At 39.4% G+C, this 26,535-nt stretch overlaps 1 protein-coding gene across 1 annotated transcript; it reads right to left on the reverse strand.

Annotated features, from left to right (window-relative positions):
• Positions 1 to 580: 580 nt before the first annotated feature.
• LOC130463032 (replication protein A 70 kDa DNA-binding subunit B-like) lies at positions 581 to 25,718 on the reverse strand. Its single transcript, XM_056832048.1, has 10 exons — positions 25,692 to 25,718; positions 23,997 to 24,047; positions 23,783 to 23,938; positions 22,878 to 23,156; positions 22,293 to 22,551; positions 22,138 to 22,216; positions 21,947 to 22,058; positions 21,596 to 21,774; positions 21,359 to 21,479; positions 581 to 928 (listed from the first exon to the last, which is right to left on the reverse strand). Exons 1-10 carry the CDS (start codon positions 25,716 to 25,718, stop codon positions 581 to 583), a joined length of 1,611 nt encoding a protein of 536 aa, XP_056688026.1.
• Positions 25,719 to 26,535: the final 817 nt, after the last annotated feature.

The following is a 26,535-nucleotide window of genomic DNA, read 5'->3' on the forward strand; positions in this document are numbered from 1 at the left end:
CATGCAAAACAGTGCTATAAACCTCCTAACAACTTCGGCAGTGGCCATCTGCATATAATACGTGCTTATAATTCAGTATGACCATGCAATAGCTAAGCAGAAGGAAAACCTGTAAGAAACACAGTGAACTCCTAACAAGCTTCAAACACAACAAGCTGATGGTAAACCTGTATGCATGCTCATGAGGTACCCTTAATGGCTTGTGAAATAAACGGCTAACTTCTGCCGACAATGGGTATCCTTTTAAGGATAAAACTTGTATACATAATGATGAGCTGGACTACCTGGATAATAATAAAACATACATATATTGATAATATTGGTGCCACTGATAGTTCTAAGGCATATCTGCCGAGCAAAAGGCTTACGGGTATTTCCTAGGAACATGAGTTTCTAAACTCTTACATGTTCCTTTAGAAAAACCACATCCAAAATACCTAGAGTTAACTTAACATTACATGAACCAGTCTGTTAGAGGCAAGATAGGCTTAAACGTAGCCACTAAGAACATGCTTGCAAGTGTTTTTTATACATAGGTAGTTGCCATTAGCATGTTTGACAAAAGGGAGGCTAAGTACAGTCATTCCTCTGAACTGTGATTAGCATCATCATCTTCAGTAGCTGCATTATCCGCATCCAAAGGATCGGCATTGGTGTAATCTTCTGCATCAGCATGCCCAGCATTCAAAGAAATAGCATTCTGTGCGCTTGTATTTCCTTCAGTGGCCACATCTGTCCAGGTAGCATTCTCTGCTCTGTTGGCATCAGTTGTGAGGACATCCTCCACGATATCTTCCTGAATTGATACTTTCTTCAAGCACCATTGCAGCACATTGCTTGTGGACAGAGATGTAGTTGGCCCGACTTGAATCAAAAAATGCTTAGTGAGGAGCAATTTGCGTGCAACCATGAAGGTCTTTAGATCACCCTGGAAAAAGAGGGGTGTGAGCTATTTTAGTGTGAAGAACACATGTACAGGAACATATAGAAGCAACACAACAATAAAGCTATTATAGGGGAATACAGTTAAACATAATAACATGTGCGGAACAATCCCCAAAGCCAGGAAACATGTATAAAGCACAGATTAAGCAAACTTACATTCGAAGCGTGTTTTCCACGTTAATCCGTCAACGAACACGAACAAAGAACTCCACTTGTCGTTCCTTTACTTGGTTCACCGACACGTCAGATCCGTCTTGATAACCGCAGCTTAGACAATTGATCAAGATACTTTGCTTTTGGGAAGAACTCACTTTGGAGGCACAGAGAGAATTAGGGTTCTCTGTGTCTCTAGGGTTTGAGTGTATGAATTGTGTTGTTTGTTGGAAACTAGGTTGTAAGGTTATATCATTAACCTTACTAACCGACCAAGCAAGAAGCAAGGCCGGCTAGCAAGCCGTGCGAGCCAAGCAACGGACACACACCCGCGTGCCCAGCGACACACTGCAGGCCGAAGCCCACAGAGCGCGCGCCGAGCAGCTGGGCCGTGGGCCTTGCTCACTCGTCGCTGTTGTTGTGATATTGCTTGCTGTTGCGTGCTCGCGCCCAATGGGCTTGCCTTGCTTGCTCGCGAGCTTGCTGGCTCGTTGGGCCCTGCACGCTTACGTGCTTGGCTCGACGGGCCGACAACTCCGATGCCCTTCGTATTCGCGATTTAATATATTTCCGATATATTATTTATCGTTTCGTATACGACGAATCACCGTCGTACGATACGATTTATTCGTGTCGCCCAGCTTACGAATATTCGCGATACGATATACGATTCCGAGAAAGGTCGTATCGTATAATACGTTTCCAACTAATTCCCGAAAAGCTATTAAATGAATTTCCGATTCATTTAATCCGGTGATTTGTTATGTGTCATTGGTGTGACCTTGTAGGTTCAGTCAAGAGCAATTTGTGAGTTCAATATCCATTAAAACTCAATGATCGGAAGCATTGCTCCAGCTAGCTGTTCCGATCACTTGATCTCACTGAATTAATTGTTCGCAATTAATCTGAACCTTGGTATTAGACTTAATGCACCTTGGGTGAAGGACATATTTCCTTCAATCTCCCACTTGTCATTCAGACAAGTGTGCATCCACATTCCTTTGTCACTTAGTGTTACTTACTGAACATAAGGTAAGATCCAAGCCATCCTTATTAGGTCCAGAAGTGTTTCTCGGATTACAGAGTTCAACTGTCAAACTTTTGCAGAAGGTTAAGCCTAACCATTCTGAGCACGACCATGCATTTTACAGTATCTAACTCTCCGAGAGGCCTTGTTACACAACAACACCATATCCTATCAAAGATAGGAGGACAATCCATTCTTGCAATCTATGAATACTCACTTTGATTCATAGTACGCCCAATAACTGCTTTTATAGCCTCCTTTTACGGTGCGACGTTTAGCTAGTATCAAAGCGAACTAATTCTCAAACAAGAAGACATAATCGCTCATGTTCTGAGGAACGGTTTCTAATCACCATTAATGAGAACTACCTATGACATGACTTTAATCTCTTAAAGCGTTCTCATGGTCAATCCGATACAATATCCAATAAGTATCTATGCAAAAGATCCTGACATCCAGCCACTCTAGTTCAAGAAACAGAACTAAGTAATCTACTTGCAATCTAATCTTCATTAGTCATTGGTCGTCCACCTTTCAATGCCCTGGATTAGGGATCCTTTGTGACTTCAATATTCAAGTTCACTTATGGGTGTTTCTTTGCCAAAGAATCCATCTTGACATCCCATTTGAATGATTTGAATCACATGGACTTATCATTTAATTCTAAACCACAATTAAATGAATATGAAATAAATAAATTTCATAAATATGAAATGGTTAAACCAATTGTTTTAAACATGGATCTAACAGATGTTCTAAAACAATACTTAGAAAATCAAAGCCATTCTCCAACATGCTTGATTCCCATAGTTGCTACATGTGCGTTGTGTTTCACTTGTGGCAACAGTTTAGTCAATGGATCCGCGACGTTGTCGTCAGTTCCAACCTTGCAAATCTCGATTTCCTTTCTTTCAACGATCTATCGAAGTATATGAAATCGCCGCAGTACGGGCTTGGACTTCTGGTGGCTCCTAGGCTCCTTTGCCTGGGCAATGGTTCCACTATTGTCGGAATACAAAGCCACTGGTCCTTTAATGGAGGGGACAACACCAAGTTCTTCGATGAACTTCCGAATCCAAACAGCTTCCTTTGCTTCTTCTGAGGCAGCAATGTACTCGGCTTCAGTTGTAGAATCCGCAATAGTGCTTTGCTTAGCACTTTTCCAGCTTACTGCTCCGCCGTTGAGGCAGAACACAAACCCAGACTGTGATCTGAAATCATCTCTGTCGGTTTGAAAGCTTGCGTCCGTATAGCCCTTAACAATCAACTCATCTGTACCACCATAAACCAGAAACTGATCCTTAGTCCTTTTCAGGTACTTTAGGATGTTCTTGGTGAAGGAAATAATGCCCTTGGTCCAAGTATGCATTCTATGTTAAGTCTAATAAATGCGGTTCAGTATTAATTAACAAGTTAATAATTCAGTGAGATCAAGTGAGCTGAATGCCTAGCTAGAGGCCGCTTCAGTTCAAGTGGAATTAATGATATTAATCCACAGCTTACTCTTGACTGAACCCGTAGGGTCACACAAATAGTACGTAAACGGATCAAGTATTTAATGGCATTAAATACTCCATCTATGAATATTCGGAACCGACGGATCTTGGTTTCAGTGGGAGCTAAGATCGTCACAGGCAAGAAATGAATACTCCGGAAACGATGATATTGCCGGAAACGGAAATATGGATCGTATCGGAAATATGAATATTATCCAAGTCGTAGATGTTGCCGGAAACGGAAACATGGTACGTATCGGAAAATATTGTTGGAAATGGAAATATTACCAGAATCGGAAATATTGCCGGAAACGGAAATATTGTCAGAATCGGAAATATTACCGGAATCGGAAAATAATTCCGGAAACGGAAATATTAAATATTTGTTCGAAACGGAAATTAATTCCGGAATCGGAAATATTAAATATTGTTCGTATCGGAAATAGATTCCGGAAATGGAAATTTAATCGGAAGCGTATCGTACGAATTAGCATCGGACGAGACCTGCCGGACGAAGGCCCAGCACGAAGCCAGGCCGTCGCCCAGCAAGCACGCACAAGCCCAGCGCGCGCCAAGGCCACGGATGCGTGGGCCTTGCTGCGTGGGCTACAGCTCGCACGCATGGGCAGTCCTTGTGGCTGCCGTGTGTGTGTGAGTTTGAGCTCATGCGAGATTCCTGAATCTGCAAGAGTCAGTGTATGATTAAATGTCTATTCCTATTGGATAAATTGATTAAGTAGAATTCATGTAGAATTCTAATTCCAATTAATTCGCATCCTACTAGGATTACGATTCCTTTTCCATAACTCTATAAATAAAGGCCTAGGGGTCATAATTTATATACAAGTTTCAAAGTATTCAAAAGTGAGTTTTTTGAGAGAAAATTCAAACACCCATCTTGCCCCAAAAGTGCCGAATTTTCTGAGTACCTTAAGGGCGATTCTAGTTGGTCAATCTTAAGGCGGATCCGGACGTGCTGTGGACTTTCTACGGAGGGACGACACTTGGAGTCCTAAAAGACTTGTTCTTGTTCGGTTCGGGCGCAGCTAGGGAAGGCACGCAACAAAGAGTATGCATCTAATTATGCTATATGATTATGTGTAAATAATATGTTTCCTGGGTTAATGGTTGTTTCCGCATGATCTATGTAAATGTCATATGTATCATAACCTAACAGTGGTATCACGAGCCCCTTATTATTTTCATAATCTAAATTGCATGAACATGGTTAAATATTACAAATTTGCAAGAATTAAAAGGGGTGATTAATTTTCGTAATTGTTAATTAATTGCAAATTGCGTTTATTTAATTATATGTACGCAGTTTTTCGGCAGTTTCTTCATTACTCATCCGAATTGAGTGATTTTTGTGTCAATTCCGCATGTAAAAGGCATTCTAAAATTTTGACAAAAATAGTATTTTTCTGCCGAACCCAGAATTCTCAAATTCGAAGCCTAACTATGACTTTTCGAAGGTTTTAGTTTTTCGGATGCAAAATTTCGTAAATTTAAGATGTTAAATTAAATATTTGCGATTCCTGTTGATAAATCTTGAATTTTTGATTGACCTACTGCATATGTTTAACAAGTTTGAATGCCTAGTCTTGTTAATTATGCAATCTAATTTGTAATTATGATTAATTTGTTGAAAATTAGAATAATTTAGAATTAATTTGATTTTCATAATTAATTGTAATTTAATTAGAAACCTATGATTAAAAACCACCATAAAAATTGTAAATTTACGATAAATTTTAAATTTTTATGACCTAGACTTGAATCCATATCAATCGGAAATCAATTGGATAATAAATTTTCGATTTTTTCGCCCTAAAATTATGAAATTAATATTATTTATTAATTTGTCATTAATTTTAAATATAAATTTTAAATTTTTATGCGATTCGTTCAAATAACTTGCACGCACGAAGCAATGGACGCTTCGTGTTACCCTTAAGGGGTGTTGTATAATGCGGGCATGCGACGACGAGCAAGGGAGCTCGTCGCCCGTGCGGCACGAATGCAATGAGCAAGGGCGTAGTGCACGAGCACAAGGCAGCAGCCCTGCCTTGTGTCGTGTGCCACGAGCAATGAACGGATGGGCATGGGCGAGGGGCGAGCCAAGGCAGTCGCGTGTGGGCAGCAAGCGAGCTGCGCCACAGCGCGCGCTGCCTCGCATAACAGCGCGCAGCCTCGTGCGCAGCGAGCGCAAGCTCGCGTGCCACGAGCGCTGCGCACAGCATCACTCGCGCGCACCAGCGAGCGATCTCGCGCGCCAGCGAGCGATGGCTCGCGCGCACCAGCGCGCGATCTCGCGCGCCAGCGAGCGATGGCTCGCGCGCACCAGCGAGCGATGCAGCGCCCCAGCGAGCGATGGCTCGCGCGCACCAGCGAGCGATCTCGCGCACCAGCGAGCGCGGTAACGCGCGCGCGCTGCGAGCGATAGCTCGCGTGCGGTGGGCGCTGTGCGGAGGCTTGCGGATAGGACAGCAGCAGCTATGCGACGAGCGCATGGGCTGCGCGCACATGGCCAGCAATGGCTGTGTGCGTACGGCCCATGGGCGTGCAACGCGTAGGGTGTTTGCGTTTCGATTAGATCGTTTTGAATGTTTAATTGAAAATTTCAGTTCACGTAATTTTAATTAATTTTAAAATTAATAATTTGAATTAATTTCTTGGATTTTAATTTTGAATATTATAATTATAATAAATGGAATTTATTCTAATTATTTTACTAAAATTAAAATCATGAATTAATTTGAATGCGAATGAAATTAAATTAAATTTTGGATTCAATTATAGATTTATATGAGCTTTAAATTTTAATTAAATTTGTATGTTTCCGGTTAGACTAGAAATACAATTTTATGTTTAAAATTAGTAAAGCATATGAATTTATTGGTTTGAGTGGGAGCACTTTTTAGTCATAAACTCTTGATTAGGTCTACAAATCCTTAAGGTTAAAACAACTCGATTAGAATTAATAAGGACTGAATAATTGGTAGATTATTGGTGCCCTTGATTAATTGCTGCAAATGTTTACGTGATGCATAATGTGTTTAACTAACCAGCTATGTGGGCCATTCATGATAATGAATGGGTGAATGGTATATATTGTATATGTACTGTTTTGCAGGTTATGAAGTGACTAGTATGGCCCAAATAGGATAGAAAATATGGTCTGCGTACCATTAATTTGAATGTAATTGGTCTAAAGTACCAAAGTTGTTTTTCAATTCAAATATGGTCTGCGTACCATCAAATAGTTGTAATTAGTTATAACTTATCCTATTTGAAGAAAATGGTGCCTCCCACGGAGATTTTCAAGACGGACTTTGAAGTCAAAGCTTCAAGATGAAGTCGGGCCATACTAGATCACAAATATCTTATGCATGTTTTAAGTTATTTATTGCTTTAAATATGTCTTAAAATGCATGAGATCAAAAGCTTGATTATGTTGCATGATTAAGGATTTTAGTTCACTTAAAATCTAACCAACATAGTAAGAGCCTTAAGTTCCAAACTTAAAAATTGAGTTAAAAGGTGCCATGCCAAAATATACACTTGCTTGGATATCCTTTACATCAATCTAGTAATAGTTTTCGCTCAGCGAGGTGTTACTTATTGGTCCTAAAGGGGCAAGGTACACAAATAATTGTGAGTACATGTTAGTTTTGGTGAAACTCAACGATATAAGTAAGGAGTCCTTTTATGTCGTGGCAAATTCGATAGGTTTACCTAATAAGTTCTTAGACGTACCTATCAACCAAGAATAGTTTCTAGACTATTAGCAAAAGGCTTTTGCTTACCTAAGATGTTCTAGGATTAAGTCGACAAACTGTGCTTAGTTCTTCAATGATTTTAGGATCTTGGAATCATTTTATTCACACCTGCCGGAACACATAACTTGAATAAAATGCTTAATAAACATTGAATTATGCATGTATGCTAGAATTTAAGTTTATTAAGAGAAACTGTGAATGGTTATTTATTTGTTTATTCTTTTCAATTGTAGTTTTAATATGGCAAACAACAATTCATTCAACATTCGATCAATTCTCGAAAAGGAGAAGTTGAACGGGAAAAACTTCCTTGACTGGCAAAGGAACTTGCAAATAGTTCTTATGCAGGAAGAAAAGGAGTATGTCCTAGATGAGGCGATGCCCGAAGCTCCAGGCGACGGGATCACTCAGGCAGCCCTCAATCGTTGGATTGATGCCAACAAGGATGTGAAATGTCTAATGCTCGCCACCATGAGTGCGGATCTGCAGAAAACGTTCATCAACTCAGATGCTTTCACAATCATCAGTGAGTTGAAGAACATGTTCCAAGATCTGGCTCGAGTCGAAAGATTCGAGACTCATAGGCAAATTCTTGAGACCAAGCTTAAGAAAGGCGAGCCCGTAAGTCCACATGTTCTCAAAATGATTGGACTCATTGAGAATATGAGTCGGCTGGATCAACAATTCTCTCAGGAAATGGTTGTAGACACCATCCTCCATTCTCTTCATAACGGGTATGATCAGTTTAAACTGAACTACAGTATGAATAGTCTGGACAAAACGCTCACTGAGCTTCACGGTATGCTGAAGACCGCTGAAAAGACGCTCAAAAGTGATAAGCAGGATGTGCTTATGGTGCGTGGGGGCAAGTTCAAGAAATCTGGAAAGAAGAGGAATGCTAAGAAAGGTGGCAACAAGGCCAGCCCAACTAAGCAAACTGGCGCCAAATCTGCAAAGAGGAAGGTCAGTCAACCCACTTCTGAATCCGAATGCTTCTACTGCAAGAAGAAGGGGCATTGGAAGAGAGATTGCTTGAAGCTAAAGGAAGATCAGAAGAACGGAACAGTCGTTCCATCTTCAGGTATTTTCGTTATAGACTGTATACTTGCAAATTCAACTTCTTGGGTATTAGATACAGGTTGTGGCTCACACTTATGTTCCAATCCACAGGGACTAAGAAGAAGTAGAAAGTTAAGCAAGGGAGAAGTCGACCTACGAGTGGGAAATGGAGCACGGATTGCTGCATTAGCCGTAGGAACTTACTATTTGTCGTTGCCCTCCGGGCTAGTTTTGGAACTGGAAGAATGTTTCCATGTTCCAAGTCTTACTAAAAACATCATTTCAGTTTCTTGCTTAGATGCTAAGGGATTTTCCTTTATAATAAAAGACAATAGTTGTTCGTTTTATTTTAAAGAGATGTTTTATGGATCTGCTAGATTAGTCAATGGACTTTATTTATTAGATCACGACAAACAAGTATATAACATAAATACCAAAAAGGCCAAAAAGGATGATTCAGATCTCACCTATCTGTGGCATTGTCGATTAGGCCATATAAACTTGAAACGCTTAGAAAGACTTCAAAGGGAAGGAATTCTAGAACCATTTGACTTAGAGGATTATGGTAAATGCGAATCATGTTTACTTGGCAAAATGACAAAGCAACCTTTCTCTAAAGTTGGAGAAAGAGCAAATGAACTATTGGGTTTAATCCATACAGATGTATGTGGACCAATGAGTACAAATGCTAGAGGTGGTTTCAGCTACTTTATCACTTTCACTGATGACTTCAGTAGGTATGGTTATGTCTACCTAATGAAGCATAAGTCTGAATCCTTTGACAAATTCAAGGAATTTCAGAGTGAAGTAGAGAATCAATTAGGCAAGAAGATTAAGGCACTGCGGTCTGATAGAGGCGGTGAATATCTGAGCTATGAATTTGATGACCATCTGAAAGAATGTGGAATTCTATCAGAATTGACTCCTCCTGGAACACCACAATGGAACGGTGTGTCAGAACGGAGGAACAGAACCTTGCTAGACATGGTCAGGTCAATGATGGGTCAGGCCGAACTTCCATTAGAATTTTGGGGACATGCACTAAATACAGCTGCACTCACTATAAATAGAGCTCCGTCTAAAGCTGTCGAAAAGACTCCATACGAATTATGGTTTGGAAAGCCTCCAAATGTGTCTTTTCTTAAGATTTGGGGATGTGAAGTATACGTCAAACGATTAATTTCAGACAAACTTCATCCAAAATCTGACAAATGTATCCTTGTGGGCTATCCAAAGGAAACAAAGGGGTATTACTTCTACAATACATCTGAGAACAAAGTGTTTGTTGCTCGAGATGGTGTCTTTTTGGAGAAAGATCACATTTCCAAAATGACAAGTGGGAGAAAAGTAGACCTCGAAGAAATTCGAGTCGAACCACAAACTCTAGAGAATGCTCAAGATGACATTCAGGATGAAACTCAGAGATCTTTAGAAGAATCTGGTGAGAATCATGGTCAATCTAGAAATGTTACCCCGCGTAGATCGCAAAGATATAGATCTCAACCGGAAAGGTACTTAGGTATTTTGACGAACGAGAGCTATGACGTTCTATTACTTGAAAGTGATGAACCTGCGACTTACAAGCAAGCTATGACGAGCCCTAGCTCCAAGCAATGGCAAGAAGCCATGCAATCTGAATTAGACTCCATGTCTGAAAACCAAGTATGGGATTTGGTCGATTTGCCGGATGGCTACCAAGCCATTGGAAGCAAATGGGTTTTCAAACTGAAAAAGGACAAGGATGGGAAACTTGAAGTTTTCAAAGCTAGATTGGTTGCGAAAGGTTACAGGCAAGTCCACGGTGTGGATTACGATGAAACCTTTTCACCAGTTGCAATGCTAAAGTCTATTCGAATAATGTTAGCAATCGCTGCATATTACGATTACGAAATATGGCAGATGGATGTCAAAACTGCTTTCTTAAACGGCGTTTTAACAGAAACTGTGTTTATGACACAGCCTGAAGGTTTTGAGGATCCAAAGAATGCTAAAAAGGTATGCAAGCTAAAGAAATCAATCTACGGATTGAAGCAGGCATCCAGGAGCTGGAATATACGTTTTGATGAAGCGGTCAGTGACTTTGGTTTCATCAAGAACGCAGACGAATCTTGTGTATACAAGAAGGTCAGTGGGAGCAAAATTGCTTTCCTAGTATTATATGTCGACGACATATTGCTTATCGGAAATGACATTCCTATGTTGAACTCTGTCAAGATTTGGCTTGGGAAATGTTTTTCGATGAAGGATCTAGGAGAAGCACAGTACATATTGGGCATCAAGATTTACAGAGATAGATCTAAAAAGATGATTGGACTTAGTCAAAGCACTTATATCAATAAGGTGCTTGATAGGTTCAAGATGGCGGACTCCAAGCGAGGCTACCTACCCATGTCTCATGGAATGACTCTAAGCAAGACTCAGTGCCCAAAAACACTTGATGAGCGTAGACGAATGAATGGGATTCCATATGCATCATTGATTGGTTCAATAATGTATGCTATGATATGTACACGCCCGGATGTTGCGTACGCACTCAGTGCTACGAGCAGATACCAGTCAGACCCAGGAGAGGCGCATTGGACTGCTGCCAAGAACATTCTGAAGTACCTGAAAAGGCACAAAGATGACTTCCTGGTCTATGGTGGAGATGATGAATTAATTGTTAAAGGCTATACGGACGCAAGTTTCCAAACCGACAAAGATGATTTCAGATCACAGTCTGGGTTTGTCTTCTGCCTCAACGGAGGAGCAGTAAGCTGGAAAAGTGCTAAGCAAAGCACCATTGCGGATTCTACAACTGAAGCGGAGTACATTGCTGCACATGAAGCAGCAAAGGAAGCTATATGGCTAAGGAAGTTCATAGGAGAACTTGGTGTAGTCCCCTCCATTAAAGGACCAATAGCCCTGTATTGTGATAATAACGGAGCTATTGCACAGGCAAAAGAGCCTAGACACCACCAGAGAGTCAAGCATGTACTTCGTAGATTTCACCTTCTACGAGAGTTCGTTGAAAGAAAAGAAGTCGAGATAAGCAAAATTGGAACTGATGACAACATATCAGATCCATTAACTAAACCTCTGCCGCAAGCGAAGCACAACTCGCACACTGCAGCTATGGGAATCAAGCATATTGGAGAATGGCTTTGATGTCTCTGTTTAATGTTTTAAAGTTTTAGAGTTTAAATCTTTGTAAAACATTATTGGTTAATCATTCACAATAAATGAAAGGAATTCATTTTTCCATTTAATTTGTGGTTTATTAAATGATGAGTCCCTTCAACTTGACGATATATTCAAGATAGACTGTCAGGACCAGTCCTGTGACTAAGAAATGTCTATCAAGTGAACTTGAATGTCAAAGGTTGAAAATGGTCCCTAGTCGGAGTTTTCTATAAAATTGGACGCATAGAAAACGTTAGACGATTAGAATGCAAGATGACTAGTAGTTCTGTTTCTTGAACTATGTGGACATGGCAATGTCATAATCATTTGCATAGATACTTACTTTGGGAAGACTAGTATCGGACAAGACCTATGAAACTTTACTGTAAGAGATGAAAGTCTGTCATAAGTAAATTTCATTAAATTATTAGACACTAAATCCTCAATACCTGAGTGATTTGAGATTACTTGTTTGAGAACTGGTTGCTTTGACGTTGACCAACCGTCGCACCGTAAAAGGAGGCTATAAAGGCAACGCTCAGGTAATCACCTATCAAACGAAGTCTAATCTCAAGATCGCAAGATTGGGATTGTCCTCCCATAAATCGGGATGAGATGCTTAAAAGTTGTACAAGGCCACTCGGAGAGCTAGAAACTGTGAAATGCATGGCCGTGCTCGGATGAATCATAGGCTATGATTATCTGTTTATTTGATCAGTTGAACTCTGAAACCGAGGAACACCTCTGGACATAATAAGGATGACAACTCTTACCTTATGTTCAAGAGCAAGCATCGAGCGACAAAGGAATTAGGAAATGCACACTTGTCCCTAAGGACAAGTGGGAGACTGAAGGAAATAATGCCCTTGGTCCAAGTATGCATTCTATGTTAAGTCTAATAAATGCGGTTCAGTATTAATTAACAAGTTAATAATTCAGTGAGATCAAGTGAGCTGAATGCCTAGCTAGAGGCCGCTTCAGTTCAAGTGGAATTAATGATATTAATCCACAGCTTACTCTTGACTGAACCCGTAGGGTCACACAAATAGTACGTAAACGGATCAAGTATTTAATGGCATTAAATACTCCATCTATGAATATTCGGAACCGACGGATCTTGGTTTCAGTGGGAGCTAAGATCGTCACAGGCAAGAAATGAATACTCCGGAAACGATGATATTGCCGGAAACGGAAATATGGATCGTATCGGAAATATGAATATTATCCAAGTCGTAGATGTTGCCGGAAACGGAAACATGGTACGTATCGGAAAATATTGTTGGAAATGGAAATATTACCAGAATCGGAAATATTGCCGGAAACGGAAATATTGTCAGAATCGGAAATATTACCGGAATCGGAAAATAATTCCGGAAACGGAAATATTAAATATTTGTTCGAAACGGAAATTAATTCCGGAATCGGAAATATTAAATATTGTTCGTATCGGAAATAGATTCCGGAAATGGAAATTTAATCGGAAGCGTATCGTACGAATTAGCATCGGACGAGACCTGCCGGACGAAGGCCCAGCACGAAGCCAGGCCGTCGCCCAGCAAGCACGCACAAGCCCAGCGCGCGCCAAGGCCACGGATGCGTGGGCCTTGCTGCGTGGGCTACAGCTCGCACGCATGGGCAGTCCTTGTGGCTGCCGTGTGTGTGTGAGTTTGAGCTCATGCGAGATTCCTGAATCTGCAAGAGTCAGTGTATGATTAAATGTCTATTCCTATTGGATAAATTGATTAAGTAGAATTCATGTAGAATTCTAATTCCAATTAATTCGCATCCTACTAGGATTACGATTCCTTTTCCATAACTCTATAAATAAAGGCCTAGGGGTCATAATTTATATACAAGTTTCAAAGTATTCAAAAGTGAGTTTTTTGAGAGAAAATTCAAACACCCATCTTGCCCCAAAAGTGCCGAATTTTCTGAGTACCTTAAGGGCGATTCTAGTTGGTCAATCTTAAGGCGGATCCGGACGTGCTGTGGACTTTCTACGGAGGGACGACACTTGGAGTCCTAAAAGACTTGTTCTTGTTCGGTTCGGGCGCAGCTAGGGAAGGCACGCAACAAAGAGTATGCATCTAATTATGCTATATGATTATGTGTAAATAATATGTTTCCTGGGTTAATGGTTGTTTCCGCATGATCTATGTAAATGTCATATGTATCATAACCTAACACTTGGCAGCAGTCCAATGCGCCTCACCTGGTTCTGACTGGTACCTGCTCGTTGCACTGAGTGCGAACGAAATATCTGGCCTTGTACAAATCATAGTATACATGATGGATCCAATAGCCGAAGCGTATGGAATTCCACTCATCTTTCTACGCACATCAGATGTTTTGGGACACTGATTCTTGCTTAGATATACGCCATGTGACATGGGTAGATGGCCTCTCTTGGCTTCCATCATATTGAACTTAGCTAGCACTTTGTCAATGTAAGTGCTTTGGCTTAGTCCAATCATCTTCTTAGATCTATCCCTATAGATCTTGATGCCCAATATGTACTGTGCCTCTCCTAAGTCCTTCATTGAGAAACACTTCCCGAGCCAAGTCTTTACAGACTCCAACATAGGAATGTCGTTTCCAATAAGCAGTATGTCGTCAACGTACAAGACTAGGAATGCAATTTTACTCCCACTGACCTTGTATACACAAGATTCGTCCTGATTCTTGATGAAGCCAAACTTATTGACTTCTTCATCAAATCGTTTATTCCAACTCCTTGATGCCTGCTTTAGTCCGTAGATGGACTTCTTAAGCTTGCATACCTTTCCTTGGTTCTTTTGATCGACAAAACCCTCCGGCTGTGTCATGAACACAGTCTCTTCAAGAACACCGTTCAAGAAGGCAGTTTTGACATCCATTTTCCATATTTCATAGTCATGAAAAGCGGCAATCACAAGGATTATCTGAATAGACTTAAGCATCGCGACTGGAGAAAAGGTTTCATCGTAGTCAACGCCGTGAACTTGCCTGTAACCTTTTGCTACCAATCTAGCCTTGTATATGTATACAATTCCATCTTTGTCTTTCTTCAACTTGAAGACCCATTTGCATCCGATAGGTGTGAACCCATCCGGCAAATCAACCAAATCCCAGACTTGATTTTCAGACATGGAGTCTATTTCAGATTGCATGGCCTCTAACCATTTAATGGAGCTTGGGCTCGTCATAGCTTGCTTGTAAGTCAAAGGTGCATCACTATCCAATATGAGAACGTCTAAGTTTTCAGTCAAGAGGACGCCTGTCCATCTGTCCGGCTGAAAAATAGTTCTATTTGACCTACGAGGGGCAACAACGTTTTGAGGAACTACTCCCACTGGATCTTCTAAAGACCTTGGAGGTTCATCAACTTGAACTGCTTCTAAAGAGTTCTGAGTTCGTTGTTCGTCTCGAATCTCTTCGAGGTCTATTATTCTCCCACTTGTCAATTTGGAAATATGATTTCATTCCAAAAAGACACTGTCACGAGCAACGAATACCTTGTTGTCTGACTTGTTGTAGAAGTAATACCCCATAGTTTCTTTTGGATACCCAACGAAGAAACATTTGTCAGATTTAGGTTGTAGCTTGTCCCAAATCAATCGCTTGACATATGCTTTGCAACCCCAAATCTTCAGAAAAGACAACTTTGGAAGTTTCCCAGTCCATTATTCGTATGGAGTCTTTTCAACAGCTTTTGACGGAGCACGATTCAGTGTGAGTACTACAGTTTGCAACGCATGTCCCCTGAATTGTAAAGGAAGTTCGGCTTGACCCATCATTGACCTGACCATATCGAGTAAGGTCCTATTTCTCCGTTCCGACACTCCATTCCATTGAGGTGTCCCCGGAGCAGTCAATTCAGAAAGAATACCGCATTCTTTTAGATGGTCATCAAACTCGTGGCTAAGATATTCACCTTCTCGATCCGATCTTAGAGCTTTGATTTTCTTGCCATGTTGATTCTCTAATTCATTTTGAAATTCTCGGAATTTGTCAAACGATTCAGACTTGTGCTTCATTAAGTAAATATAGCCATATCTACTGAAGTCGTCCGTAAACGTTATGAAATAGCTGAACTCACCTCTAGCTTTCGTACTCATAGGCCCACATACGTCCGTATGTATTAGCCCTAGAAGTTCGCTTGCTCTTTATCCCACCTTTGAGAAAGGTGGCTTTGTCATTTTGCCAAGTAAACAAGATTCGCATTGATCAATCTTCTCTAAGTCGAATGATTCTAGAATTCCTTTGCGTTGAAGTAATTCCATGCGCTTTATGTTTATATGGCCTAATCGACAATGCCACAGAAATATGAGATCCGAATCACCAGTTTTAGCCTTTTTGGTATTTATGTTATAAATGTGTTTGCTTGTATCTAGCACATAAAGACCGTTTTCTTGTTGTGCTGAACCATAAAACATTCTATTCAAAGAAAAAGAACAACTGTTGTCTTTAAATTGAAAACTAAAACCTTTAGAATCCAAACTTGAAACGGAAATGATATTTCTGGTGATACTAGGAACATAGCAACAGTTTTCTAGTTCCAAAACAAACCCACTAGGCAAAGAAATAAAATAAGATCCTACGGCTAATGCAGCAATCAGTGCTCCATTTCCCACGCGTAGATCCATCTCGCCTCTATCAAGCTTTCTACTTCTCCTTAGTCCATGTGAATTGGAACATAAGTGTGAGCCACAACCAGTATCTAATACCCAAGAAGTAGAATTAGCAAGATTACAATGTATAACATACATACTTGAAGGAGAAGCTACGTTTTCGTCCTTCTTCTCTTCCTTTAGTTTGGGGCAATCTCGCTTGTAATGACCAATTTCATTACAATTGAAGCATTGCGATGTGGAAGGAGAAGCATTCCTCTTCATTTTGCGCTTAGAAGGCGCCAGATGCCCTCCAGGAGTGGACGAAGATGCAGCCTTGCTTTTCTTCCCCTTGCCTACTTTCTTGAATTTAGTGCATCTCACATTCAAAGGGTCTTGATTGAACTTAAGGAATCTCTCGAATTTCACGAGCAATTCCACAAGTTCACAGAATGTGCTCTCTTTCTGATGAAAGAGATAGTGCATCTTAAAACCCTCATAATCCTTATGAAGAGAATTCAACACTAGTGCAATAGCTACCGACTCTTTGATGGAACCACCAAGTCTCTCAATTGTGAAAAATAATCCAGACATCATATCCACATGAGACCGAATTGATGTGTTCTTTTCCATCTTGACAGAGTAAATGCGCCTTTGTGCCTCTAGAAGTTCGATTTCTAGGCACGACTTGCGTGGGGTTACGAGCTTGAGATCGCCCATCGAATTAGCCAATTCGTCGACCCCATTGCCACCAATTTGGCACAAGGGTCGAAAACCCGCACACTTATCCTCGAGGCTACTTAGGAGAGCTTGAGGTTCAAAAGTAATGAACCTCCCTCTCCAACTCTCAGGGATAGACTTAAGGATGAACTCCGGGACAAGGTACTTGTGAAGTGCCCAACTTCTGTACCTTTCAGGAGTCATGCCTCGCGCATCATAGCTAGGAAAAGGTTTTTCAATGACATAGTGTATGCCATTAACTTTCAAAACTTCGACAAGTTTCTCTTTCCATTCAAGAAAATTAGTCAAGTCTAACTCGACATCCAGAATTTCAGATGATATGATTGTTGTTATGTTTGCGACCATTTTGATTACTACAATCGAAAAGAATTTGCAATAAATAACCATTCATATAATTTAATAACTTTGAAATAAAAGCAAAAACATGCAATCATTAAAGCTATTAAAACATTTCATTCATGCAAAAGTAAAAACATGGTCCAAAATGAATGAAACGATTCCAAGACCCCAAAAGTCCTAAATCCTTAAGCAGCTTTAGCATGTCTTAAGTAGTTTAAGATTTTAGGTAAGCAAAACCTATTGCTAGTAATCTCCAAATTACTCTTGGTTAATAAATTAATGTCATAATTTATCCCATTGCCACAACTTAATGCCATTGTTGTTTAAGTTGTAACCACAATCAACATGCTCCTTTAGGACGCCTTACCACCTAAGTCAACTAAAATAGCACCTCCCTTTTGCGTAAACCTACTATCTTAGATCCCTAGATTTTTGTAAGTGTTGATTTGGAAGGATATTTTTAAAACTCAATATAACTTGGACCTAGTTGTTTCTATGTTGGTTCGATTAGTTGGTGAACTTAAAACTAATCGATTCATAGGAAACAACCTGTTCATGCAAAGCATACATACATTCATACATTCACGCATAATATATATATTAGATTGCATAAATAATTGGTGATCTATTATGGCCCAAAACTTCTTGTCTTGAAGCATCCAATCTTCATCACCTCCTTGTTAGCTTGGCATCGTCCTGAATCTTCGTTCAAATGCTAACTTAAAGTTCTAAACTTAGAAATACTTGAAAATAATAAATTACATCAAAATTTCCATGGTACGCAGACCATATTTAAAACTTTACATTCAAAGATAGAACGGTGCGCAGACCGTATTTAACTATCCTAAATTGGCCATACTAGTCACTTGGAGTACCTGCATTGCATAAAATATATATTCTACGCATCCATCCATTCGTATGCTAAAACGAATGGCCCATGTTAATATGCAAGTATTTACGTGAATTAATTAAAATTTACGTTCACATAAACGCGTCCTAAAAGATTAATCAATTTCCAAATTATTAATCCTTAGACTTTATTCTAATTAAAATTGAATTTAATTAAAATAATGCGACCTACGAAATAATTAAAATAATTATTTCATTTTAATTTCATTTAGTGGCTCCCACTCAAACCAATAATTATTCCGGATAATTAATTATGAAATATTAAATTAAAACTCGCGGCCCGGCCCAAGAAAATAAAATATTAAATTAAATATCCCGTTAGCCCAAATTAATGCAAATATACGAAGCCCAACGAATTAAACGATTTAAAAAAAAGTTCAATTGCCTAATCAGGCTAGGCTTGCGCCCAGCCCCGCCTTGCGTGAAGCCCAAGAGCACACGAGCATTGCCCGCGCACCCCAGCCCCATCGTGCGTGAGGCCCAAGAGCACACGAGCAATGCCCGCGCGCCCCAGCCCCATCGCACCGCATGCGCACCGCGTACCCGCAGCCATGCTGCTGGACGTCGCAAGGCTTGCCCTTGCTTCGTCGCAGCCCCGCAAGCGTACTCGCCTGCCCCTTCCTTGCCTAGCGCGCACGAGGCACGCAGCCTTGCTGCTGCTGCCCGTGTCGCATGGCTCGGCGAGCACAATGGCCTCGTATGGCTCGACGAGCCATACTTCCACCATGCTCATGTTCGTGTTTTTGGTTCGTAATACGGACCAACTTAATTAAAATTAAAATTTAATTCACGAACTTGCATTAATTTTATTTTTCAAAAAAAGTTACGATTTAATTTTCGAAAAACAACAATTTTTAACGATTTAATAAACTTTAACGACAATCCAATTTCGTAAAATTAATAAATCAAGGGCTAACAATATTCAAACTTTCAAGAACGATCGAATCAAATTTAAAGTTTGAACTTTTAATTAATAAAATCCGAAACTTTATATCGTTCATAAACAATTAAATTTCAGATTATTAATAATTTGGTTTTAGTGCGATTAAAATTAACGAAACCATTCAAAATTTTAATCCAATAATTTTTAAAATTAACCAATGACCCATGAAATTATACCCCCTTCCCCAATTAACCGAATTATTAAACCAAAATTAATTAAAATTCAATTAGGGTTGTAAATTTTATGAATTGGGGAAAGGCAAAATTAGGGTTTATACTTATCGGAAAAATCTGAAAATTTTACCATAGATCAAGCATGTACCCAGCAACATTGTGTCAAAATGTCAAAAGTATTTTAGGTCGACCTTTTAATTGAATTACAGTCCGACACTTTTAATTTTTAATGAAAAATTAACAAAAACGCCCAAAAAACGATACTTCGAGGCCTGTTTTCGCAATTCTATTCTGATGAGTTGATCTTAGAAAATCGTTTTCCATCAGCTTAGGGTTTTAAAAATTGAAAAAGCGAATATTTTTGATTTCGGAACTGCCAATTTCGCAATTAATCCCATAATTCGAAAAAATTCCGAAAAATCACCAAAAATTCCAAAATTTTCGACAATGCAAAAACAATAATAATCATGCTAATTCATGCTTTGAATACATAAGGCTCATGATACCACTGTAGGGGAATACAGTTAAACATAATAACATGTGCGGAACAATCCCCAAAGCCAGGAAACATGTATAAAGCACAGATTAAGCAAACTTACATTCGAAGCGTGTTTTCCACGTTAATCCGTCAACGAACACGAACAAAGAACTCCACTTGTCGTTCCTCTACTTGGTTCACCGACACGTCAGATCCGTCTTGATAACCGTAGCTTAGACAATTGATCAAGATACTTTGCTTTTGGGAAGAACTCACTTTGGAGGCACAGAGAGAATTAGGGTTCTCTGTGTCTCTAGGGTTTGAGTGTATGAATTGTGTTGTTTGTTGGAAACTAGGTTGTATGGTTATATCATTAACCTTATTAACCGACCAAGCAAGAAGCAAGGCCGGCTAGCAAGCCGTGCGAGCCAAGCAACGGACACATGCCCGCGTGCCCAGCGACACACTGCAGGTCGAAGCCCACAGCGCGCGCGCCGAGCAGCTGGGCCGTGGGCCTTGCTCGCTCGTTGCTGCTGTTGCGCTATTGCTTGCTGTTGCGTGCTCGCGCCCAATGGGCTTGCCTTGCTTGCTCGCGAGCTTGCTGGCTCGTTGGGCCTTGCACGCTTACGTGCTTGGCTCGACGGGCCGGAAACTCCGATGCCCTTCGTATCGCGATTTAATATATTTCCGATATTATTATTTATCGTTTCGTATACGACGAATCACCGTCGTACTATACGATTTATTCGTGTCGCCCAGCTTACGAATATTCGCGATACGATATACGATTCCGACAAAGGTCGTATCGTATAATACGTTTCCAACTAATTCCCGAAAAGCTATTAAATGAATTTCCGATTCATTTAATCCGGTGATCTGTTACGTGTCATTGGTGTGACCTTGTAGGTTCAGTCAAGAGTAAGTTGTGAGTTCAATATCCATTAGAACTCACTGATCGGAAGCATTGCTCCAGCTAGCTGTTCCGATCACTTGATCTAACTGAATTAATTATTCGCAATTAATCTGAACCTTGGTATTAGACTTAATGCACCTTGGGTGAAGGACATATTTCCTTCAGCTACGAGCATAAATGCAGTTTTGTTTTCGCATGCATAGTAAATGCAGTTTTGTTTTGACTGGATTGAAAGGGTACAAGTAAAAAACTTACGGTATACACTTAGAAATGTTAGGTTGAAGTATATAATTGCATGGACATGCTTGTGTGGTGTATTAGTTGCCCTTTTATGTGTGAGATGGGTATGACCAGGTGTGCTTTTACGTGTGAGTTGGATATGTTCAGTTTAGAGATAAATACATTTTGATTCATTGGTTACGGATAGGTAATATTCATGTGTGGACTGAACACAAGCAACTGATCTGTGAAGTTAATAATAAACTGGAAAAAGTGTATAACAGAATTAGGTTGTTTTGCATGGTGTAGTTGACATATCAGTTACATATATGTGCTATGCTATTTGGGGGTGCATTATTAAGTATGACATGGTAAAAGGGTTTGCTTGCCGGTTACCAGGCATCATTATGGATTAAATAAATACACTTACATCGTGTTTCATCCTGAAGATATCAGCAACAGTCATTCTGAAAAGTCTTTCAGAATCCTCGGTGAAGGGTGTGAAGGCATATGTGCCCGTGTCATCTGAGACTTCACAGTTGAAAGTGATTCTGCATTGAGGATGGTTATAACGTAAATAAATTCAAGTGATTTATAAATGACAAATTTAGTGAAGGTTGTGAGGGCAGAACGTAAATGAATGTAAGCGACATTTCTCTAGACAAACCTAGGAGTGGATATAACGCCGTTCCTGGAGCAGGTCAGACACTTAAAATCTTCACCAACTGGCACAGTGGTTGTCTTACCACAGTTAGGGCAGCCAAGATAAGCATGCACTTTCTCAATTCTTGCATCAGGGATACACACTTTTAACCAAGGGCGCTCCTCTTGGAGAGTGTTGGTGTTCTGTTACAATTAAGGAATAAATATTTGATGAATAATACAAAATATTTGATAAATATTTATCAGGTAAAGGTAATTTAAAGGTAATCAGTCCCTACATTACAATTAAGGAATACTCTTGTAACGGCTAAAAGTTAGCAGGCACACCAAATTAAAGAACGGTATGGGGACTTGCCTTTTTGTTCCTCAGTTCATCTAGGGTTATGATCACCTTTTCATTGGAGGGGTTCCTAAAAACAAGGACCCGTGACTGTCTATCAGCAAGGACAACCTGATGGCGGAGTGCCCTGAAAGTAAGAAGGTGAAAAATAATCAGTTGAGGAAGTGGTACATGTGAAGTTAAAGCAAGTGGGAAAAGGGTATGACCATTCTTTCAGTGCATCTTCTCTGTGCCCTTCAGGATCATGAACGAACACAGTGGACATGCTTGATGAGAGGGATAAAGCTACGCCATAAAAGACAGATATGAGTGGCGAAGACTAACAAATAGATTTCAGTAGGGTGCTTCTAATAAGTAATACCTTTGTGGGATGTGGCCCTCAAGGAAGTGAAGCCAACCACAACAAACTTCTCACCCCAGCAGGAGAGCGGGTCACAATCAGCTTCAGCAAGATCATTCAAGACGGAGATGATTAATGGCTGTTCAGAGCTGACAAATAGAAGTGGTAGATACATCAGTGTGTTTGTATGAGTGAAAGGTGACACTAAGATAAATGATGGTGGCTGGCAAAGATACCTATGATCAGCAATGACAATTTCTCGAACCAAGACTTGGCGGTCCTGGGCAGTGGTAATAACCCTTGGTTATTCCTCAACATAAAGAACCACTCCAACAATATCTGAATGCAGTGGGGCAGGATGGTGTTATAAGGCTGTAATGAGACAGTTCCGACGCATTTTTTAAAGGAATAACAGACTACAAGGAAGAAATACTATACTGCACGTGCATAACTGTTGAATAGTATCTAAGTGCTATGCATCTCTAAAATTTGGAACTATGAATTTCGGGCAAACCTAATACATATACGTTGCATATATTCCATAATAACCAAAACGTGTATGGAACATCAAAGATAATTAAATGAGCAATGCATGCAATGACAAACTTGTTTATTACCATATCTATCATCGGGATCCCCAGCTCTTGGGATAGAAGCAATGGACTGGTAGTCGGGCAGGATAGGGCCTGCTTCAACGTTCACACGTTGGATGACTGTCTGCCGTCCAAAGGTCATCTGGAAGTCAAGCTCTTCTTCGGTTTTCTTCCATTGTGGGTCTGCATGCCTGATGGGAGCATCAGCTATTTCATATTCTCCTTTGTGCACAAATGCGTCCTTGTATGCCTCTATCTGATCTCCAAAGAGCTCACCCCGCATCTTGTTTTTCTGTTAAATAGCAGGGTATTTGGTTGATTAGTTTCAAACAGGTAGCAGGGTAAATGTATAAGTTATGCTAAGTAAGATAAGGCCCACAAAATGGCAGGTAAGGCTAGGAGTAATAGCTAACGAGCATTTTCATTTTGCACTTAATATATTGCTGAGGCAATTTGGAAAATCTAAGAACAAAAAGGTTAAGGTATACTCTAATGAGATTATGAGAGCACGTGTTTGATCAATATGTATATTTTGCATGCATATGCCTGATCATGACCCGAAGTTTTGGTACGATGCAAAATGAGTCTGTGACTCATTAAGGATGAGATCAAAGCAAGACTGTTCAGAACTTCTGATCCAAACAACAAATGGTACAAAAATCAAATAAAACCCTCAAGATTCAAATGGACACAGATAGCTAATTATAATATCACTGGACGAGTCCATGCACGAGGTACAACACATCAGGTTTCAATAGTATATTCTAACTAACAATTGTACAAAGGAATAGATAGTACAGAACCTTGATATACTGGAAAACCGATAGCTAACAAGAAAGTGGTTGTAGATGGACAAGTTGGTAAAGCACGCATACGTAAGTAGGGATAGAGTAATTTGAAAGGAAGCCAGATTGATACCTTATCATCTTGCAAAACCAAATGCTGATATAGGATCCCCTTCTTAGGAGATAGCTTAGACCTCCCCTTCTCAATGACCTTGACTTTCACTTTGTATGACTTACTGATAGGGTTCATCTCATCTAAGAAGACACGTTCATGTTTCATATTGCAAATCTGTACACCATACCGCACAAAAAGGAACACATGGGGAAATTAGTATGGTATACCATACCGCACAAAAGGAAAACATGGGGAAATTAGCATGGTCATTTAAGATAGTGATCTGCAATATCAAATCAGCAGCCAAATTGTATAGCAATATCGAGTGTTGTGAAATATTTCTAAACAGACAATGGGAGCTTAAGATTAAAAAACTTCATTTAATCAATTAACAAAAGATTCAAAGCTTAATTAGCAACTTAAGTGGATCACAACAACCAGAAACTTCAATATGAACTCATTACAATAAGCGTATGAACATGGCTGGTTTTTTTTGGCTTTAAGTAGACCACACATGCATTTAAGGATAAACTGCAAAGGTGAGTGTTTAACCGGAACAGGAAAAACACCTTATGATACACTAACATGCAAATCTCACCATATGACACTAACGTGCAAATTGTTTAACATGAAGCTATTAAATCTCACCATACGATGAGTAAAGAAGCAGGTGATAGTGTGTAGAAAGTATGTATTTATAAGCATGTTTTAGTGTAACATGCTATGTTGTTGTTTTTGCATTTATAAGTGGTAAACATGTTATGAGAGTGAAACATGCAAGGCATTAAAGTATTAACAGATATTGACTCTAATTCTGGGGAAAAAACATGCAGTCATGGAGAGCTGAGCCCTAACAGGAAGACATACAAAGCCTCTAAGGGCTGCTGGTTAAGGTAGGGTAAAATCAGGTATTACTGGTTAACAACAAGAAGTATACTTGAGGAACTAACAATAGGAAAAAAAAACTTGCCTTATTGGGAAAGAAACATGTAATCAGTATCCTATTTATTGTTACCAACCATGTGAAACACTCAAATTTTGAAAAAAAAACATGCAGCCATGTAAGTGCTAAAACAATAAATTGTATACCAAAGCGACTACAAGCATTTATGAAGATAAGTCCAACTTTTAAGCAAAGCATTTATAAGATCTTGATTTGATGTTAAAGGTAAGAAATAAATACATGTAGCATGGCATCAATCAACTATTAAAAATCATAAGCAAGCAAGGAAAGAACAATGAAGGCTAAGAAATGGAAGAACATTAAGGAAGATTTCTGATATACCTGACAGAAGGATGAAAGAGTTGTTGGTTAAGGGAAGCTTGTATCCTTTAGGTAAACTGAAATCCATTAGCATATATATATATATATATATATATATATATATATATATATATATATATATATATATATATATATATATATATATATATATATATATATATATATATATATAGGGGAAGGTAAAGCATGGGTTTGTAGGTAAAAAATGGGTGGTTAACCAGTGGGTTTTGGCAAAGAAAGGACTGAAACAGTCCCAAACAGGAACTGTCCTGGAAATATTGTTGTTAAAACAGTAAAAACTTTATGAGGTCATACCCATGACTCTACCCAGCAGTGTGTGCACCATACTTCATAAGGCTGTGTAAGTACACATTTAGTATTATTCTAACTCTTTTATGGACTGTATCATAGAAATTCAGAATAAGTTCATAAAAGTTTGCATAGACGGCCAATCAAACAGATAACTGATCCTTTTTTAAAGGCAGGTTTTGTGCATTTAAGAAGTGAACAGAATAAGGACCATGACTAATGCTTAGCATTGATTTATAATAACTAATAAGAGATCAAAGTACAAATTACATGATTAGCAAAAAAATGAGCATATGATTTAAACAAAGGCAACAAACATAATACTTGCATTACCTGACGTATTTCACAGTCACTATCCATACTTTAGAAGCATAATATGAAGCCACGGTGTCTTAAAAGATAGGAAAACTGTAGTATATATTTTCAAAATCTGAAGTACATGAAAATATACATAGAAGACCAATTAAATAGCCAACTTATCCTTTTTTTTGGGCAGTGTTTGTGCCATTTGAGGAGTGAACAGAATACAAATATGTGGCTGGTTTTCACCTACTCAGACTTGCCATTATTATAATAGGTAACAAGGAAAAATGATATGTTAAGCAAAAAAAGGACACAACTACACAAAGGAAGTAACCATAATATTTTGTTGACCATGTATCTAACAGAAATTAATGATACTTTAGAAGCATAATATAAAAGCACATGAGATCACAAGTGAGTTCCAAGGCAAAGACATGTAATAGAATGCAATACCAATGGCGTAAAAAAGAATGAATAGTGCTGTGAATACGCATGCATGTATACGCTGCTACTTCCGGCAACACGTTTGATGTAAAAATGGTACGTCCACGCAAAAGACGTCCATAAAGGCTAATGCATCAATGTTTCCTTTACCGGAAGGAAAAGGTTCATGTCTGCGCGAAATATGTCATATATTAGTGATCATTAGTTGGAGAACCAAGATGGTAAACAACAAATACTCTGTGAGAATTGAGGAAAGTCTTTCGAGTCTTGACTCGGAGAGCTATTGAGGAAAGTCTTGACTCGGAAATTCTGCGAGGATATGTGGGAAACTTGACTCGGATAGCAAAAATGGAAAGTCTTTGAATTCTTATTGGGGTTTGGGAGTAGTAACTGGGAAAAAGGACATCAAATTAAAGGATGAATAGCAATC

This window comes from Spinacia oleracea, chromosome 6 (genome assembly GCF_020520425.1).
Source record: "Spinacia oleracea cultivar Varoflay chromosome 6, BTI_SOV_V1, whole genome shotgun sequence".
Classification (NCBI taxonomy): Eukaryota; Viridiplantae; Streptophyta; class Magnoliopsida; order Caryophyllales; family Amaranthaceae; genus Spinacia; species Spinacia oleracea.